The sequence below is a fragment of the Trachypithecus francoisi genome, unplaced genomic scaffold (assembly GCF_009764315.1).
Source record: "Trachypithecus francoisi isolate TF-2019V2 unplaced genomic scaffold, Tfra_2.0 Lachesis_group4, whole genome shotgun sequence".
Classification (NCBI taxonomy): domain Eukaryota; kingdom Metazoa; phylum Chordata; class Mammalia; order Primates; family Cercopithecidae; genus Trachypithecus; species Trachypithecus francoisi.
In genome coordinates this window covers 4,567,318-4,586,641 of record NW_022681469.1, presented here as the reverse complement: position 1 = coordinate 4,586,641, position 19,324 = coordinate 4,567,318, and the positions used below count along the sequence as shown (strand labels likewise).

Sequence of the window (19,324 nt, the reverse complement as noted above, 5' to 3'; positions counted from 1 at the left end):
CCATGCCACTGCACTCCAGCCTGGGTGACAGAGTGAGATTCTGTCTCAGAAAAGAAAAAAAAAGTATATCCCCAAGGAGACAGGCATCCAGCTCAACTCTGCCTCCCTGTGCTGGCTTCAAGACAGTAATTTTATTTTTAAAAGAAAAGGATTCAGCAGGCAGATTCTGGGATTCGCAGGTGATTGGTGGAAGGAAAGGGGAGGTTTGGAAAGCCCTTCAGCATGTGCAATGATTTCTTCATGATAACTCATGGGCTGTGTGTGCAAATCCTGGGGGCTTAGGGGTGGAAATTCAGGCCATGACGTCAGCAAGGTCATTCTGCACAGACCCCGGTTGAGCAACTTGGTTCCTGCAGACTTCAGCCAGTTCTCTTATCTCGGGCAGAGGGAGCATCAGTGTTTCAGCAAATTGTTTCTGTTCTTGTCTGCCGTTCTGCCAACTCAAGAACTTCTGTTAATCATTAGTTTCTTTAACTCTTTGAGGCATTGTTTCATTATTAGGCTGCTTGCTTGTCTCTTGAGCGACTGAGTGGGTGGATGACCCAATCGATTAACAAATGAGTGAGAAACAAGAGAACATCCTCACGACATGGGGACCTGTTTGGGCACCAGGCAGGTGAGCAGGAGACATCAGGCCCAGAAGTTCTGGAGGCTTCCTCAGGTGCCCACAATACAAATGAAGAAGAAAGAGTCAGAGAAAACAAACAAAAAGAAGGATAAAGGAGCCTGGCGTACTGGCTCAGCCTTCCTCTTTCAAAACTTTTTTTTTTTTGAGACAGAGTCTTGCTCTGTTGCCCAGGCTTGAATACAAAGGTACGATCTCGGCTCACTGCAACCTCCGCCTCCTGGGTTCAATCTATTCTCCTGCCTCAGCCTCCCGAGTAGCTGGGACTACAGGCGCCGACCACCATGCCTGGCTATTTTTGTATTTTTAGTAGAGACGAGGTTTCACCATGTTGGCCAAGCTGGTCTCAAACTCTTGACCTCAAGTGATCCACCCACCTCGGCCTCCCAAAGTGCTGGGATTACAGGTGTGAGCCACCGCACCCAGCTCAAAACTTTTTTAAAACTAAATTTGAGCTCAGCCATCCAAAATACAATGGCAAAAAACTGCAAATCTGTAAGCTGGGCATAGCTCTTTCCTCCTCTGCTCTGCACCAACTGAGGTGACCAGAAGGGACCGAGCAGTCTGGGGCAGGGCTTGCCCACTCACGCGTCCATGGCTGACGCCGGCTGCTAGCTGAGGCCTGCTCTGTGTCAGCTAGGACACCAAACGTGGCCTCTCTGTTTGGCTGGGACTTGCTCACAACACAGCAGACGGCGTTCAGGGTGAGTGACCCAAGCAAGAGAGAGCCAGGGGAAAGCTATACCACCCTGTACGAGGCCATTCTCTTTGCGATAAAGAAATCCCTGAGGCTGGGTCATTTAGAAAGAAAAGAGGTTTGCTTGGCTCCTGGTTCTGCAGGCTGTGCAGGAAGCATAGAGGCATCTGCTTCTGGAGAGACCTCAGGAAGCTTCCAGTCATGGCAGAAGGCCAGTGGGGAGCAGGTGCATCACATGGCGGGAGCAGGAGCGAGAGGGAGTGAGTAGGGGTGAAGGAGGTGCCACACACTTCTATTTATTTATTTATTTATTTATTTTCATGGTTTTATTTTTTATTTTTTATTATACTTTAAGTTCTAGGGTACATGCGTACAATGTGCAGGTTTGTTACACAGGTATACATGTGCCATGTTGGTGTGCTGCACCCCATTAACTTGTCATTTACATTAGGTATATCTCCTAATGCTTCCCCTCTACCCCCACCCCACGACAGGCCCTAGTGTGTGATGTTCCCCACCCTGTGTCCAAGTGATCTCATTGTTCAGTTCCCACCTATGAGTGAGAACATGTGATGTTTGGTTTTCTGTCCTTGTGATAGTTTGCTCAGAATGATGGTTTCCAGCTTCATCCATGTCCCAAACAGCCAGATCTCACGAGAAGCCGCTTACTATCGCGAGGACAGCATGGAGTGGATGGTGCCAAACCATTCATGAGAAATCCAGCCCCATGATTCCATGGCTCCCACCCGGCCCCAACTCTGGTATCAGAATGACAGTTCAACATGAGATTCGGATGGGGACACACGTCCCAACCGTAACACATCCTTTATGACCTAGTTTCACAAGCCATCACTTTCTGCCACATTCTCTTCGTTCAAGGAGCAAAGAATCATCTCTTCTTTGGGGAGTCTCACGCCCTGGAAGTAGCACTGAAGGTAGTACTGGAAAATACGGTGTGCCACACTCAGCAAGGCATCAGTCTCTGTGAAGTAAATTATACTGAGATGTCAGTGACTTCATAAAGAAAGGGCATGAATAACCCCTAACCACAAATAATGACAAGAAGTTCTGTAGAGGCATCTTGGCAAGGGCTTCTGATGTTCCGTGCCTACTCCAGGCAGCTGTGTGCCCCACCGCCTTCCGTAGTAGTTGAATTCGTGGACCGAGCATGGCATTGGACCCAACGGCCTTGCTTTCGCTGGGCCTCTGCACAACACTGACCTACGGAAAGACCACAAAATCATAACCAGCAGGGCTCAGTAGACCTGGAAGCTTAGAACCCATAGAAAAGAGAAGCCTTCCTGTGATCCTCCTGCTTCAAGCAAGGGCTCAGCCATCTCTGTCACAGTTAAAAACTCAAAAACATTTTATGTTCTGCTCTTGGAGGGAGTCTACAACTTTACCTTCTGTCTTTAATTAAACACGAGTTTTGAATTCTGGGATACTGAGTTCCTAAAAGAAAACCCAGGCAACAGGAGGCTCCCAGTGTGTCCAACCTGCCTCTGATGGTGCAATGAAGCAGCAAGTACTAAGAAGTGGCAGGGGATTGCTTTAACAGCAAGAGAAGGAGAAATCTTAGCTGTGCTAGTTCCACATCGTGGCTGCCTTTGATTTCTGGCCATTTAGAAATGGCTCTGCTGCCAGCTGGGTGCCATGGCTCACAGCTGTAATCCCAGCACTTTCTGAGGCCAACGTGGGTGGATCACCTGAGGTCAGGGGTTCAAGACCAGCCTGGTCAATATGGTGAAACCCCATCTCTACTGAAAATACAGAAATTAGCTGGGCGTGGGAGCAGGTTCCTGTAATCCCAGCTACTCAGAAGGCTAAGGCATGAGAATCACTTGAACCTGGGAGGCAGAGGTTGCAGTGAGCCAAGATTGCGCCATTGCATTCCAGCCTAGGCAACAGAGCAAGACTCTGTCTCAAAGAAAAGGAAAGAAAGAAAAGAAAAGAAAAGAAAGGAAAGGAAAGGAAAAGAAGGAAGGAAGGAAGGAAGGAAGGAAGGAAGGAAGGAAGGAAGAAAAAGAAAAGAAATGGCTCTGTTGCTGAGGGAAGAGAGAGAGATGAAGTAAATGTGTTTCCTCACCCTCTTCCTCCCCCTGAGCTAGGCACAGGTCACTTGTCCATATCATGAGATATAGATGCGAGGGTTTAGCTGTGGATTCCACAGCCTCCATCAGCAGCCTGCATGCTCCTAATAAAAATGCATCCTGGCGTCCCACTCTGGCCTTGCCTCACCTAGAAAAACAATGCCAGTGAGGTCCTAAGGGGCCCATTCTGCAGGAGCACATGTGAGAACTCTTAGAGAAACAGCGGCAAGTGCAATTTCCCCAGAGAACCCTAAAGCTTCCTGTTTCCCTTCAGCCTCACATCTGTGCTCCCTAAGCTGGCTTTGGATTTCTCTTTAGCTGGACTTCATTGGCAGGTGCAGCAGGAGGATGTGGGGAGCCCCCTAGATACAACTGCCAAGGGGGTTTTAAGTCTGCCTCACTCCCGGCCTCCCTTTTTGTACTTTCTAGAACTCCTCTTGGTGCCCTCTCTACCCACACCCTCATGCCCTTTCTGCTATGTACTCACCTTGCAGCAGACCAGTGGATTTGGATGACCCACCTCCGTCTGCACCACACCTGAGCCCTGCAGGGGCTCTTCACCGCCACACCCTGGGCACTGCGTCTTAGGCCTTGGCTGTCATTTGGAAGCTGAGTCTCTTCCCTGTTAAAGCATTGCCAGAATACAGAGGGGAGAGCTGTCCTTTCTTGGGCTCGAGTCCTTTGTAGAGGCTAAAATGGCACCTGATGGGCAGCTCTGTCTTCTTCCTGTGAATGGAGTTGACTAGACCACTCTCACTCGGTGGATTTGCTAGAGGAGCTTCATCTGATGTTACACTAAGGACCTCAAGAATTCACCTTATGCTAGACCTTTTAGGTCCATGATAGTGTTACTGTCACCTGCATGGCCAATGAGCTCTGCACTCTAGCCAGCAAGAAGTGGGAGAGGCAGTGGTCACACACTTTCCCCTTAAAGGTGGGAGCCAGGTGTCACTTATCACCTTTTCTCACCCCAGCAGCAGGAACTCAGCAACACCCAACCTCACATCTGGGGAGGCTGGGAAAGGTCTTTATCCTGGGAGGCTGTGTGCCCAACTACAAGCCATTGGTTCTTTTACTAAAAAGAGAAGGGACCGTGGCTGTTGGGGAAAATGAGCAGGTTCAGCCATTCCACCTTCCACAAGAGCCTTCTCTGATTTCCTCCAACAAGAAAGAGGCCTCTCTGTCTTCCCAGACCCCACAGTTCTTTCTGGTTTCTACCTTGCCCACTTTCCCTGCGTTGCTAGTTGCAGCTCTCCATCTGTTTAGTGTATTACAAACTTACAAGCTTTGTCACTATCTTACTATACCCTAGGGAATTGTGTGTATTGAGTACTCAGTCTTTGTTCAATAAGGTTAATTTCCCTGAACCTCCAATTCCTCAGTTCTGAAGGGGGACTTAATATAAGCTTGGAGGTGCATCACATTCTCTGCAGAGGGAGAACTCACTGCTAAGAAAGCAGCATCAAACCATTCATGAGGGATCCACCCCCATAACCGAGACACCTCCCACTAGTCCCCACCTCCCAACACCTCCACACTGGGAATTAGATTTCAACATGAGCTTTAGTGGGGACAAACAAACCACTTCCAAACCACAGCACACGTGTGAGTGAGACCATTCAGCATTCGTCTTTCTGTGCCTGGCTTATTTCACCGAGCACAAGTCCTCCAGGTTTATCCGTTAGGTTGCAAATGCCAGGATTTCCTGTTTTCTAGCGAGTCATTGTTAACCAGAATGTGCACCAAAGTCACCTGAAGAGGTTTTGCAGAAAAGGAGCCTATATCCTCCTCACTGTACCCAACAGATACCAATTCTCCTGCATGAAGTGGGGCCCAGTGTCTGTATCAGCAGCACACACAAATGCACAACAGTTCAGTGGACTCCCCTGCAAACCACCCTAAACCTCACTAGGCAAATATGAAATCATAGTGGTGGCCGGCTTTTCATCTGGTTCTGTCAAACAACCTGGAAAATGTCACCTCATCCCAAACTCGCACCTGAACGTCCACCTCCTGGCTGCCAAAGCGACTGGAAAATTACAGACCCTGGAGGTCTGGCTTCCTTCCTTTGTCTTCTCCTCACTGACCTCCACAGGCTTCTGAGCTTCTGCACTGGCAAAGCTTCTGAGGCTGTGAGACGGACGCAGAGGGGAAGGGGATGCTAGAGGCAGCTGTCGAGCCCCTAGCTTTGAAGATCAGGACTCAAGAACACACAGCAGGACTAGGGCTCAAGTCCAGCGCACCAGGGCTCCTGAATTCATTTTTCACTGAACGCTGCTCTCCGTACTCCGGGATGCACCACGCGAAGATTCCTCTTCATTGGCCTTTCTTGCCTTGAGCGCGAAGCGATTTTGTCCTGCTGGCTATGACCTTGATGCTGTTTGGCAGGAATGAATAACACTCCAAATAATGGCACTGGCCTCTTCAAGGTATAGTGACAAGAAATGAAAAAAAAAAAAAAAAAAAAAAAAAAACAGGCTGGATCCTACCCGGGGCTGAAGCTCTGGATACAACTGTTGGCATCTTCGAGAGAGGCAGCCATTGACCACCGACTGTCCCCGGATATATCTTTCTTTTCTGATGCTAAAATAGCCCCCCAGCAGGACACGGAAGGTGAAGAAAAGATGTATTCTCCAGTTTTTCCAAGTTAATTGTACTTGCTCAGAAAGCCAAGTGATTCATTTTGCTCCAAGTCAGGAGTCCATGCAATTAATTTCGTTGATGAAATAGGTTTTCTTCTTCTGCAAAACTCTGCTTCTAAACTACATTTGGTGCATGGCATTTAAGCCAACTGCCTCATTAAGCTGGAATTCTGCAGAAAAATGTTTGCAGAATAGGGACATTTGGAATTAATGCTAAAATGTCAAGGTTTCTTCTGCCCAGCTCTTTTTTACCCCTTAGTCTCTTATACTTCATTATCACGTTAATGAGCAACTAACGTACAGGAAAATAAAAATGGCAAGGAGCAATGTGTTCAAGGACACTTAGGGAAAATAAACTAAAGCTGCCCTAGTTTTGTACGGCCAGCATTTTGGCATGGCAGAGGATCTTCACACGTGCCACTGTCTCGATGTGGGATGGCATTGAGAGGAACTACCCTCTGCCATCACACACACCAGATACCTGTCATCCTGAACCCGATGACCCAGTGGTCGCTAAGTTCCGTTCTTTTATTTTCTTTAATTACTTTTTTGAGACTGAGTCTCACATTGTCACCCAGGCTGGAGTGCAGTGGCAAGATCTTGGCTCACTGCAACCTCTGCCTCCCAGGTTCAAGTGATGATTCTCCTGCCTCAGCCTCCCGAGTAGCTGGGATTACAGGTGTGTGCCACCATGCCCAGCTCATTTTTGTATTTTTAGTAGAGACAGGGTTTCACTATGTTGACCGGGATGGTGTCAAATGCCTGACCTCAAGTGATCCGCCCACATCGGCCTCCCAAAGGGCTGGGATTAAAGGTGTGTCTCTAAGTTTCCTTCTAACCATTACATTAGATAATCTGTAGTGGTGGTTTTGTTCTACCTCCCATTTCTCTGAAGAGTGAATTGAGCTTCATGGAAACACTCTGGCATTTGCTGATGAGATCAATGGAAATAGAATATTCTCAGCCCAGCCTCACAGCCAGCCTTCACCCACATTTTTTTCAGTTTCCTGTCCCAACAGGCATGACCCACTTTGGCCTGTGCTGGTCAGAACCAAGCAGGAGCATTTCCTTTAGTTCAGAGAGCAAGTTTAGAAATGAGATACAAACCACCTTGGGTGGAAACGAGGGGTGACCCTTGCCCGTCTTGCCTGGTGGCCTCTTGTGGAACCTACGGGGCAGGAATGAAAGTGGCCTGATGTTGCACGTGGCCAATTATTTATCATCCTCTGGTCTCAGAAAAGATTGCTTCGGGTTCAGAGGAAAGAAATCAATGAGTTGTCTCTTCCTGGATTTTGTTGTTATTGTTGTTTGTTTGTTTCTGTCCAAAGCTGCTTCATTTTTAAAGCCCTTGTTGCAGCCAGCCATTTTTCTGTTTTGGATTTTCCCGAGTTGGCTGTGAATTAATGTCCCATGGAAACCACTGCAGGGCTTCTCTGCTGATTTCTGTGGGCTCTGCACCTTCTCCCTCTGTGCTGTGAATTCTGCTCACTCCCAGGGACTGTATTCCAGCCCCATTGGCCCCTTTCTTGTGGCCCTGCAGTGCAGACGTGATTGAGCACAATCACCCACAAATTGCATGGCAAATGGTGCCTGTTTTTTCCAGCAGACCATCTGCTGGAGTCAATTACTCACCATTCCAAGCAAGCAGACCGGGCAGATCCGGTGACTCTGCATAAAGTCACTTCTGAGTCACCTCATCCCAAACTCGCACCTGAACGTCCACCTCCTGGTTGCCAAAGCAACTGGAAAATTACAGACCCTGGAGGTCTGGCTTCCTTCCTTTATCTTCTCCTCACTGACCTCCGCAGGCTTCTGAACTTCTCGGCACTGCCAAAGTTTCTGAGGCTGTGAGACAGATGCAGAGGGGAAGGGGATGCTAGAGGCAGCTGTCGAGCCCCTAGCTTTGAAGATCAGGACTCAAGAACACACAGCATGACTAGGACTCAAGTCCAGCGCACCAGGCTCCTGAAATCATTTTTCACTGAGTCCTGCTCTCCATACTCCGGGATGCACCAGGGTACAGGAGGTCAGACCCACCATAGGCTTTGTATTTCGGGAGATTCCACCGAGTTGTTCTGGAGTCTGCGTCAGACTCCGCACTACCTTTGGTGGGGGGCTGTCTGCTGGGGAGTCTGACCAAGGCAAGATGAGGAAGACTCGTGTGACAGGGGAGCATGGTTCAATGAGGTGCAGCATCCCCCTCAGTGCCACACCAGGTGCCACAGATATCTGGGGTGGGGGGGCAGGTGGGCACATCTCACCTCCAGTCCCACTGCCCTCAGAGCCTGGCTCCTGCTCCCACCCCAGGAGGAGCATGGGCAGCGTGCCTGCCTCAGGCCTCTGGGCTTGGCTGTGAAACGTCACCGTGGATGACACCGACTCAGTGCTAAGCCTCCCTTCATGAACCCTCCTCCCAGCCAGCTGGTCTTCTCCTGCTGCCTCCCCATGGGACCTGGGAGGCTGCTGATGTGGGCTGCTTCTTCCTTATCTGGGACTGTGCCCTCCTTGGGCAGTCAGCCCTCAGCTTCCTTCCCATTTACGCTGTTCTGTTGTATTCGATGTCCTCATTTGGTTTCTGCAAAGTGTTTTCAAGCTCTTTAATCACCTTTCTACGCTACAGGTACATAGAGTAGATTTGTGGTACACACCTAATAATAACCAGTTGAATGGGACTCATAAATTATTTTAATCATTATTTTAGAAACAAAATCTAGAGGGAATTAGTTTCACGATATATAGACCCTGTACAAGACAGAACCCCTTGACCTAAGAGCTGTTCACAATGAAATGGGTTATCTGACTGGTTACACTTGGGAAGTGTATCCTCCCAATGTGTTGAAAAAAATGCTGTAGAACTTTCCCCTCTAGAATTGAGATCACACCCTACAAAACTCGTCTGTCATTAAAACTCTAACCAGGACACTGATGGGCTAGGAAAGAATAATGGGTGTTTCTGGTTGAAGCCCAAGCGAATCAGTCTTTCATTTCAGTCCTTCTGAAGATGGATCCATTTTGGTTTTCTACCATGCATAGTGAGCTTGCACCCTTCTTATAAGAAGCCACACATAGTGAGCTTGCACCCTTTGTGTACTGCAAGAAGCATGCTGGGCCTTTGGACTCATTATCTGAGGAGGGAGCTCTGTGTGTGCGTGAATCCCTGTCCTGCTTTTGGGGGACTCAGCCTCTGCCAGAGCTCACTTTCTCATTTGGTTCCATCTGCATGGGACATGCTTCCATGTGAATTTACCCTCTCCAGTGCTGTTTTTCTAATCATATTAAGTAATAATCAACAATAGTCCAATCAGAGTTCAACTCAAAAGTACATGTTGGGCTCATAGTGTTCAAATGTGTACAAAGTAAAAAAAAATTTCCAGATGATTAGTATCTATTTGGTTGAGCTTTGGTTAATGGGGTTTTCCTGTGCTGGACCTAGTCATCAGCATCAGACATTTCTTGAGCCCCCAGGAAACAGAAGCATGTGCGGGACACAGTGAAGATTCCTCAAAGGTTGTAGCAGATAAGGGACTCTGCAGGGACTCATTTCTTTCCTGGACACCTCATGTTCCTGCGTGTGCGGCTCCAATTTCCACTCACTTGTTACTATTCACATTTCTCTACTCTGTTTTCCCGTAGAGGAGATTTTGAAGACACACATCGCACATTGGTGGTCTCCGGACGGCACGAGACTCGCCTACGCCACCATCAATGATTCCCGTGTCCCCCTCATGGAGCTCCCAACTTATACCGGCTCCGTCTACCCCACCGTGAAGCCCTACCACTATCCCAAGGTAGGCAAAGGGACACTGCACAGCACATTCTTTAAATTATTCATGAGCACCCCGGCCCTGCTCACTCAGTGTGCAGACATGATCATCAGACGTGTATATGAGCGAAGCAGTTAACAAAAGAAAGATTAATCATGTCTCATTACATTGCATTACATTCCCACCTCTGTTGAGCTGAGTCATTGACAGGTTTACTTCTTTTAGACAATTGAACTACTGTTCATCACCTGACTGAACTTCACTGGACCAAAATACATAGGGTACCTCCCCTCACCACTCCCCAGTGATGAAAGTGCACCTGACCTCTCTCACACACCCTTATTTCTACTTTGCGCTTGGCCTCTGGGAGGGCAGAAAGACTTCCATCTGCCCCGGTCCCCTGGGTCTGGGCAAGGCTGTTTTGCACGTGGTCACTGCCACAGGCTAAATGGTTGTGTTCTTGCCAGATTCATACATTAAAATCCTAACCCCCAAGGTGATGGTATTAGGAGGGAGATCACTGGGAGGTGACAAGACAGGGAGGCAGAGCCTTCATGACTGGGATTTGTACCCTTATGGATTTGTCTGTTTTCATGCTGCTGATTAAGACATACCCAAGACTAGGCAATTAGGAAAGAAAGGTTTATTGGACTCACAGTTCCACGTGGCTGGGGAGGCCTCACGATCATGTCGGAAGGTGAAAGGCATGTCTTACATGGCGGCAGACAAGAGGAGAGCGCTTGTGCAGGGAAACTCACCTTTTTAAAACCATCAGATCTTGTGAGACTTATTCACTATCAGGAGAACAGCATGGGAAAGACCTGCTCCCGTGATTCAATTACCTCCCACCAGGTCCCTCCCACAACACATGGGAATTCAAGATGAGATTTGGGTGGGGACACAGCCAAACCCTATCACCTTATAAAAGAGACCCCAGAGAGACCCTCCCTATTTCCACCATGTGATGATACAGCAAGAAAGCATCCTCTGTGAACCAGAAATTGGGCTCTCACCAGATACTGAACCAGCCAGCACCTTGATCTTGGACTTCCAGTCCCCGGAGCTGTGAGAGATGCATTGCTATTGTTTGTGAGCCACTCAGTTTATGGTATTTTTTTATAGCAGCCTAGAGGGACCAAGACAGTCATGTTCTGACCCAATGAGCTGGTAGAACAGTGAGTCTCCAGTGGCTGGGAGGGAATATTGGGGAAAGCAGGGACATCCAAATCTCACTTTGTTACCAAATCAAAGCATCCCAGTGTGAGTGGAGGGCCTGATGCTAAAACCTCCACAGCCATTCAGCTGGAGAGAGGCCAGTGCTCGAGTGTGGACACAGCTCCCGTGGACACACAGGGTCTGCTGTGCTGGCCTCTGGCTTTACTAGACTTCTCCAAGACCCCTGGGCTGGATGGAGGTGAGCAGTTTCCTGCCTGCACCCGGCCTGGTGACTGGAGGCTCACTTCCTGCCATGAGCTGCCTCTGCCAGGGGGCATTTAAACCTCAGCATCCTAGCCCACCAGAGAGCTCTGAAAGCTGATGGTATGTGCCTGCTCTGCCATAATCACTCGCACAGACCTGCTGGCTTAAAATTTGCAGCAAGAGGAGTGATAACATATAAGGCAGATACATGAGGCCGGTAAGGTTCCCAGAGTCACAGCCTAAAGAAAGGAAACACCTGGTGTCTTAGTCAGCTCCAGCTGCCACAACGAAATAACACAGACCTAAGCAGCTTAAACATCAGGAATTTCTTTCTCATAGTTGTGGAGGCTGGAAGTCCAAGATTAGGGTTCCAGCTGAGTTGGTGAGGGCTCTCTTTCTGGCTTGTAGACAGCCACCTTCTTGCCATGTCTTCACATGAAGGGCAAGAGAGGGTTCTGGTGTCTCTTCCTCTCCTTTTATGGACACAGATCTCATCACAAGGGTGCCACCCTCATGACCTTATTTAACCTCAATCACCTCCCAAAGACCTTACTTCCAAATAGCATCACACCGGGGGTTAGGGCTACACTGTATGAATTGAGGGACATGTTCAGTCCATATACCTGGTAATACAGGCTCTTTTCAACAGCCTTTGATCAGCATGGCCAACATCCAAGGGAGCCCCAGAAGGAAGAAACACAAGGCTCTTGTGGCCACAGCCTTCCTTTCTGCGTTTTCGGATTCTGAGAGCATCTGGACGTTAACATGTGTGGATTTGCCGTTGACAGAATTCTTTCACTCCTTTTTCCGCTAATCTTGATTGGTCTTAGTCTGTAGCATGTGGAAGGGTCCAGGATTTTAGCTGGAAGCATAGTTAAATAGAGAAAAGTGTACTGGACTGATGCTAGTTCCTTCTAACCCTTCTACGTTTCTTACTAGCTGTTCACAGTCGCTCCACCCACTGGAAGAGCTGGTGACTGTCTGACCTTCATCTGACCCGGAGATGAATTGTTCCCATGATTGTCTTTTTGTGGGAGTCTCCCCAGTCTAGGAGTGATAACCTGGAATCCAGTAGGGTGCCCTTGATTTTACAGTGAACCCTCAGACAGGTGCTCTGAAGCTGGGATTATGAAATCCCAGATTACTCGAGATTTGGGGTTTCATATTTTAATAGAAAATCAACATATTCTGGCTGACAGAATTCAGATGCTCCTTGCCCCGTTCCCACCCACTCCTCAGAGGCATGAATAGGCAAGCCTGCCTGACATGCCCTGTCATGGGCCTGATAGCCTCTGTAAACCTGAATGTCTTCTGCAGGATGGAAGTGAGAGCATTAGGCAAAATCCTGAAGTCCCCCTGAAGAAGAAACTCCACATCTCTCCCCAGACCCACACTTGTCCCCCAGAGAGTGGGGAGCAGGGAAGCAGAATAGTGTCCCAGTTCCTTTTTGAAGGAATTAATCTCTCCCCACGCTGAGCATGGCCACCGCTCCTCAATGTCCATCATTTGCTCACCTCCAACTCTCCCCTTCCTGGCATCCAATCCATCTTTTCTCCCCTACTCCTCCTCTTGTCTTCTCTTTTAAGCAAGGGGTTCAGTACTTGCTTGACATTGCCAAACCGGGCAGTTGGTTGGAATGGGACGTGGGTGGGATTCTAGAAGAGCAAGAAGCAGCCCACTTAGCCCTTTGTCCTTTTGAAAACCCTACACATGAACCATCTGTTCTCCACATTAATTCTTCTTATTATAGAGGAATCTCCTGGGAAAGGCTTTGCAGAGCTGAAATTCACTCTTGCATGAGGCTGCTTGTTCATGTCCCTGCCCCTTTTTAATTCCCAGGCTGGAAGTGAGAACCCCAGCATTTCCCTACACGTTATTGGCTTAAATGGACCCACCCATGATCTGGAGATGATGCCACCTGATGATCCACGGATGAGGTTTGCTTCCTTCTATTATGTTACTAAAAAAAAAAAAAAAAGAAAACTAAGGTGAATGTTCAAGGTACATGGTCTCTTCTGGATCAGATTTATCTTACAAATTTAAACATCCAAGAAAAAGGTACCTTTCCTAAAGATTTCCTCACTGCTTTATGATTCCATTTTCTAGGAAAAGAATACCATTCAAATAATAAGAAATATTATTTCTTACCTTAGGTCAGGTGCAGGTTATCCTCCCGGGAGCTGGGGTCCTCTGGGAGGGGCATGACTGGGCCCCAGGCATGCCTCAGGGGGACACCAGAGGAAACGATGCAGTCTTCCCAAGACAGTCCATGGAATCTGACCTTCCGTAAATGGTGCTCTATTTTCAGAGCATTTTTTAGAGCATGGAGCAACTTGCCAGTGGCAAATCCTATTCTCATGAAGTTGGTAAGGTCCCAATCCTGTGGAAGGTATTAACAATGTCATTGAGTTGTTATTATTAGCATCTGATTGTGGTCGATTTTTTTCTAAAAACAACTGATTTAGAATCGAAGTGAAGTGGTCTAAATATCAGTTTAGTATTTTCCCCAAATTCAAGCAGCCTGTGGACTGATTATACTTCCAGAGTCCAGCTATACCATCATCAGCCTTCTCTCTGTCAAGAATATTGATGGGAGACTCAAAAAGAGGAGAGGATTTTAGCAGTGCCAGGACCCACTCATACATAGATTCTGAAATTTCATGAATGGCACTATTTAAACCAAGAATAACTCATTCTGAGGCTCAGCAAAGACCCAACCCATATTTTGCTATACCTCTAGCCTGGGCCTTTATTATTCCATTCAAAACTCCATGTTACTAGTAGCTTCTGGCAGCTTCTGGAAGGGCAGGAATTGAGGTCTCGGGTCTAGCTCGGGGATGAATGCTCTGGCACCTGCTGACTCTGGACCTCTTTGAATGATGTGCTTGTCTCCTGCAGTGGCTCCAGTGCCACCTTTGCCCTACACCCCGAGCTCCTGCACAGAAGCCAAGCCTCTGCAGAATTCTACTGAGGTTCCTTCCCCTCGTCTTTCTTCAGTGAAACTTATAATGTTGTAAGCTCCCCAGGCAGACAGATGAAGTCCAGAAGCCCAGTGCTCTAGGAAGGGTGAGGCACTGCCTGTCCCTCTCAGCCCTGCATGGGTCTTCTCCCCAACATGGGAGGACCTGAGTCTCCAGAGGGTTAATGAACCTGGCCCCCAGCAGCTGGTCCCAGGGATGACCGACCACTGGGGCGTCAGCCCAAGACATGCGTTGGTTCAGAGAGGTGAATTGATTTGGCTGGTGATATTTTTGCTGAGATTTTTTTTAAAGTTCAGATGATTGCTTTGGCTTTTCTCCTGAAGTTCCATATTTTTTATTGTTTTCCTTTCAGCCCCTATCCCTGCCAAGCCTCCTGGGGCCTGGTCCAGCAAACTCACTGAATTAATATGGAAAGTCACCTGGAAAATTTCAGCCATCTGTTTGAGTTAATTGAAAATCTCGTTTAGTCAATTTGGTGCTGCTGTTTCCACAGGCTTGATTAGCTTCAAGGACAATGAAAAATTAGCGTCAGCCAGGACTTGAAGCCTGGCTGTTGGGCTTCAGGTTTTCTGGCTGCTCTCGTTTCCTAAGCTCAGTGCAATCATGCATTTTATACATAATACAAATTTGTAGCCTGTAAATGTCACACTTGCTCATACTGCTTCTCTGTCACACATCTTTGAGAGTTTCAAAAAGTCAGCACAGATATATCAGAAATCCCAGACTCAATGTAGCACCGATGTTTAGTATTTGCCGGCCGTTTGCCTGAGCTCTGGGAATTTGGTGGCAAATGAAGTTCACAGTGTGGAGGGGACCCTGGATCCTGAAGAAGTTGTTACTAGCAAGTAAATCCCTGCAGGTGTGAGAAGGGCTGTGGCGACGTGTGGAAGAGGAGGCCACCTGGTCTGGAGGGTGGCAGTGTCACGGCTGAGGTCAGAGTTTCTGCATGTCCATGCTAGTGACATTTGGGGCTCAGCAATTCTGTGCTGTAGGGGGCAGTCCTGTGCACCATAGAGCATTAAGCAGCATCCCTGGCCTTACCCCCCTCCATGAGATGCTGTAATATTCGCCTTTTCCCCCTCCAGTTGTGACCGTCACAAATGTCTCCAGCCATTGCGCAGTGTCCCCAGATTGAGGACTACTGGTTTCAAGTGACGGTTCGCTAGCCAACTGCCTGGGTTCGAGTTCTGGCTCTGTGGACTCTGTCAAGTTACTCAGCCTCCCTGATTCAGTTTCCTCATCTGTAAAATGGAGATAATTTTAATAATAAACATGTTTACTCTTGTGGACAGTTATGAAAGTTAGATGAGATAAGGCATGGATCATAGGGCTGGCTCCTCCGATCATTCCGTCTTGTGGCTATAAGTACCCTTCTATGTGGACAGCTCTCACCTGTGTACCTCAGCCTGGCCTGGGTCAGGACTCTAGGTTTAAAAAGCCAACCACCCAACCAGCATCGCTACTGGGCATGGTCACCATATAATTTTTAAATGGTCAAATTGTGATTCTCAGACAAAATCAATCCACATGTGTCCAAGATTTTATTTAACTCATTAATTAATAAGGGAGCCAGTGAGCTCTTAAAAAGTGGCCATAGAACCATCGAGAAGCCAATTGTATAGAGGCAACTGAACAAGGACATCCTAGGGTGAGTCTGCCGGGTTAGTCAGCCATCCAGGAGAGATGCCTACCCCAGCAGGGTTGAAACTGCCCCTGTAATTGGAAATCAAGCCCAGCATTGCCCTGGAGGAGGGCCCAGTGATCCCATCTGTCTCTTTACCACCTTCAGATCCATTTGCTGACACTGTCTACACAGCACCTCAGGCCGAACCCAGTCAAAGCCAAGCTCCCGCTCTCCTCGTCTACACCTGCTCCCTGCAATCTCCCCATCATGGTCCAGGGCAACTCCACCTTCCAGGGTCCCAGGCCTCCTTTACGTCCCTCTGTGCTGGGGATCCCCTTGGCAGGTGCCTGGCATCAGCCTGCAACCCCTCGCCGCTCCCCACTCCTCCCTGGCCTGGCCCACCAGCACCGCCCCCTCCTGCCCCACCCACTGCTGACCCCACACAGCAGCCAGAGTCACCCTTTAAATGACATCAGGCCACGTACCTGCTGCTCCCAGACATCTAGTGGCTTCTATTTCTCTCCAAGTAAAGGCCAGACTTCCTACAGTGGCCTCAGAAGCCCCCATGATACATAGATAGATAAATAGAAAGATAGATAGATGATAGATAGATGATAGATAGATAGGTAGATAGATAGATAGATAGATATAGATAGATAGATAGATAGATAGATAGATAGATGATAGATGATAGATAGTTAGATGATAGATAGATAAATAGAAAGATAGATAGATGATAGATGATAGATAGATAGATAATAGATAGATAGATAGATGATAGATAGATGATAGATAGATAGATAGATAGATGATAGATGATAGATAAATAGAAAGATAGATAGATGATAGATAGATAGATAGATAGATAGATAGATAGATAGACAGACCGTGCGCACCCTTTCTATCTCCCCTCACATCGGCTGGGTCACTCCCATATGAGGATCTGCCCAGAGGCTCCCCTCTGCCCAGAGAGCTCCTCTCCACTTAGGTCCTGATCAAATACATGACTCCCACAGTGACTTCCCTGATAACCACATTTCACACGGCAGCCCCACCCCTGCTTTCATTTTCTTCCTTCTATTCATCCCAATGGGATTTTTAGATACTTTTTAAATGGTTTCATTTTCATTTTCCCGCCTGCAACCTAGTACAGGAAGTTGTTGAGGCAGGGCTTCTAGTTCCTGTGGGGTGGGCCCTGGCTCTAGTTCTGCAACAGGGCTCTGGAACCTTGGCTGGATGGATGCCTTGGCTTCAGCATTAGCCAGTAACATCTCATTTGCATGGGATTCTTGAAGCTTGAGACGTCTTCAGTTGTGCTGGTACCTTTCTAAGAACCAAAACTTATTCGTTATTTAACCATGGATGACATCTTGCCCTCTCAAGCACAGGATGCTAAAGGAACTAACTAAAACTAAGACACCTCATCTGTGGAGGGACACAAAAGGAATGAACCCTAAGCCATGCCCCTGAGCACCTAGGAAGGGATAGATGCAGAGGTTTCTGGAAGCCTACAGCTTATTTCAGCAGGCTAGCTTATGAACCAAGAGGAAGGCAGAAAGCATTTCATGTATGTGCTATCTAACCTTTATGCCACCCATTTTCAATTTTTTTTTCTTGTTTGCTTGTTAACTAGATTGACTTCTCCAATGGTTCTTAGATGCAGGGAGAGTTAAGTCTGCACTTTCAAATCTTTGCATTGGCAAGCACTTATCGTCATCCATGTGGCACATGCTGTGTGAGGCCCTTGGGTGATGAAGACGTGTGGCCTCTCCCAACGAGAGCTCACGTTCCGAGAGGCCTGGACAGCTTGTAGCCAGGGGCTGCAATGAAGTGTGGCAGGAGCCACACCTAGGAGCAGAGGTGCCCCTTGTCGGGTGAGTGGGAAGTGTTCAGGATGGTTTTGCAGACCTCAGAAGTATCCCAGGCGAAACTGGAGGCCCTCTTGGGAAACAGCTCTGTTAAAGAGAAGAGCGGTGGGTCCAGAGTAGAGCTCAGCCTTCCTTGAGCTACCGCAGGGACCCAGGCCTTGTTAAGCTGAACCTGACCAGGAAAGAGTAAACATAGTCTATCCTGTGGGTGGAAAAAAATAAATGCAAATCGCTGTGCTGTGGTTTCTATGCTTTCACATGGAAACCCAGCTGCACTGATAAAACAAGTGTGCTTATTTTTTGCCAGTTTCCTCCGGTCTTTCCCGAGCAGTTGAGCTGCGTGTTGAATTAAGATGCGGCAGATAACCAGCACTATCATTCTGAAAACATGTTGCCCTGTGCTGATATGTGCTGTTATTTGCCTCCAAAGATCCTGTTCAGATGCAGCACAGCTGCTCTTCTCTTGATTCCCTGGCAAGTAGAGGTGGTAAAGGCTCCCAGAACTCAAGACACAAAACCAACCATGTCCCTGATGCACCTGTGCTCAGGTGCGGAGGCTCACTCCTCCACCACCCATGGTCCATGAAACGCTCAGAGACCTCTCACTTTCATTTTCTTTTAGTTGTTTGTTTTGATCCCAAGCACCAAGGATTTAGATGCTGTGCAGCTCCTGGCACAGGAGCACGGTTGGTCCATGCAGGCCTCTCTCATTTTATTGATTTGCTCTTTTTCAACTTTAGTCCCTACTCCCATGCCCTCGCCACCTCATAGGCACCTATTTCAAATGCTTAGAGGACCCTTGTTCCTCTGTGTTTTTATAAAGCCTGTATTGTTGCTCGGGTACGTGCATGCTTACTTACATAAATGGCATTGTGATAGAGATGTAGATAAGCTATAGGATAGAAACAGAGCTCCAGACACAGATGTCTGTTTCCTCCTGTTTTCCTCTGAGCACCATATGAAGACCCAGCACACCCACGTGTATTTGACCAGCCCACGGCTTCTAACTGCACACAGTGACGCCAAATGCCCCCAGCTCCAGGGCAGCTTACACACTCATAGCCTCCTCTGCCTCCAGGCTTCTCCCCAACATGCACTGCCCATGACACCTCCATGCTGACCCAGATGCAAAACTCAGCCTTCTCTCTTTCCAATTTATACCAAACATGGTATGTGTACAAGTCTTGGGAAAGCTGAGGGTCATCAAAGCCATGAAAACATCACAGAACGGTAGAGTTCTCATACCTAATGGCTTGAGTACCACCCCCCCCCCAAAAAAAACCATCACTATCATCACTACCACCTCTTCCCCAACCTTCACCACCTATATAACCTCCACCACTACCACCACCTCCACAACCTCTACAACTTCCAACACTACAACCTTCACCACCAGCTCCATCACCATCACCACCACCACCTCTATCACCACCACAACCTCTACAACTTCCAACACCACCACCTTCACCACCTATACAACCTCCACCACCACCGCCTCCACAACCTTTACAACTTCCAACACTACAACCTTTACCACCAGCTCCATCACCACCACCACCCACAACCTCTACAACTTCCACCACCAGGTCCACCATCACCTCCACAACCACCACC

General features: G+C 48.1%; 1 protein-coding gene across 5 annotated transcripts in view; it reads left to right on the top strand.

Annotated features, from left to right (window-relative positions):
* DPP6 (dipeptidyl peptidase like 6) overlaps window positions 1-19,324 on the top strand; it is a 1,193,304-nt gene that overhangs the window by 1,049,491 nt on the left and 124,489 nt on the right. For all 5 annotated transcript variants that reach the window (XM_033192337.1, XM_033192339.1, XM_033192336.1 and 2 more), the window contains 2 exons: window positions 9,688-9,842; window positions 13,077-13,174. In XM_033192337.1, the coding sequence (XP_033048228.1) occupies window positions 9,688-9,842; window positions 13,077-13,174 (253 nt within the window). The remainder of the gene's footprint in view (window positions 1-9,687; window positions 9,843-13,076; window positions 13,175-19,324) is intronic.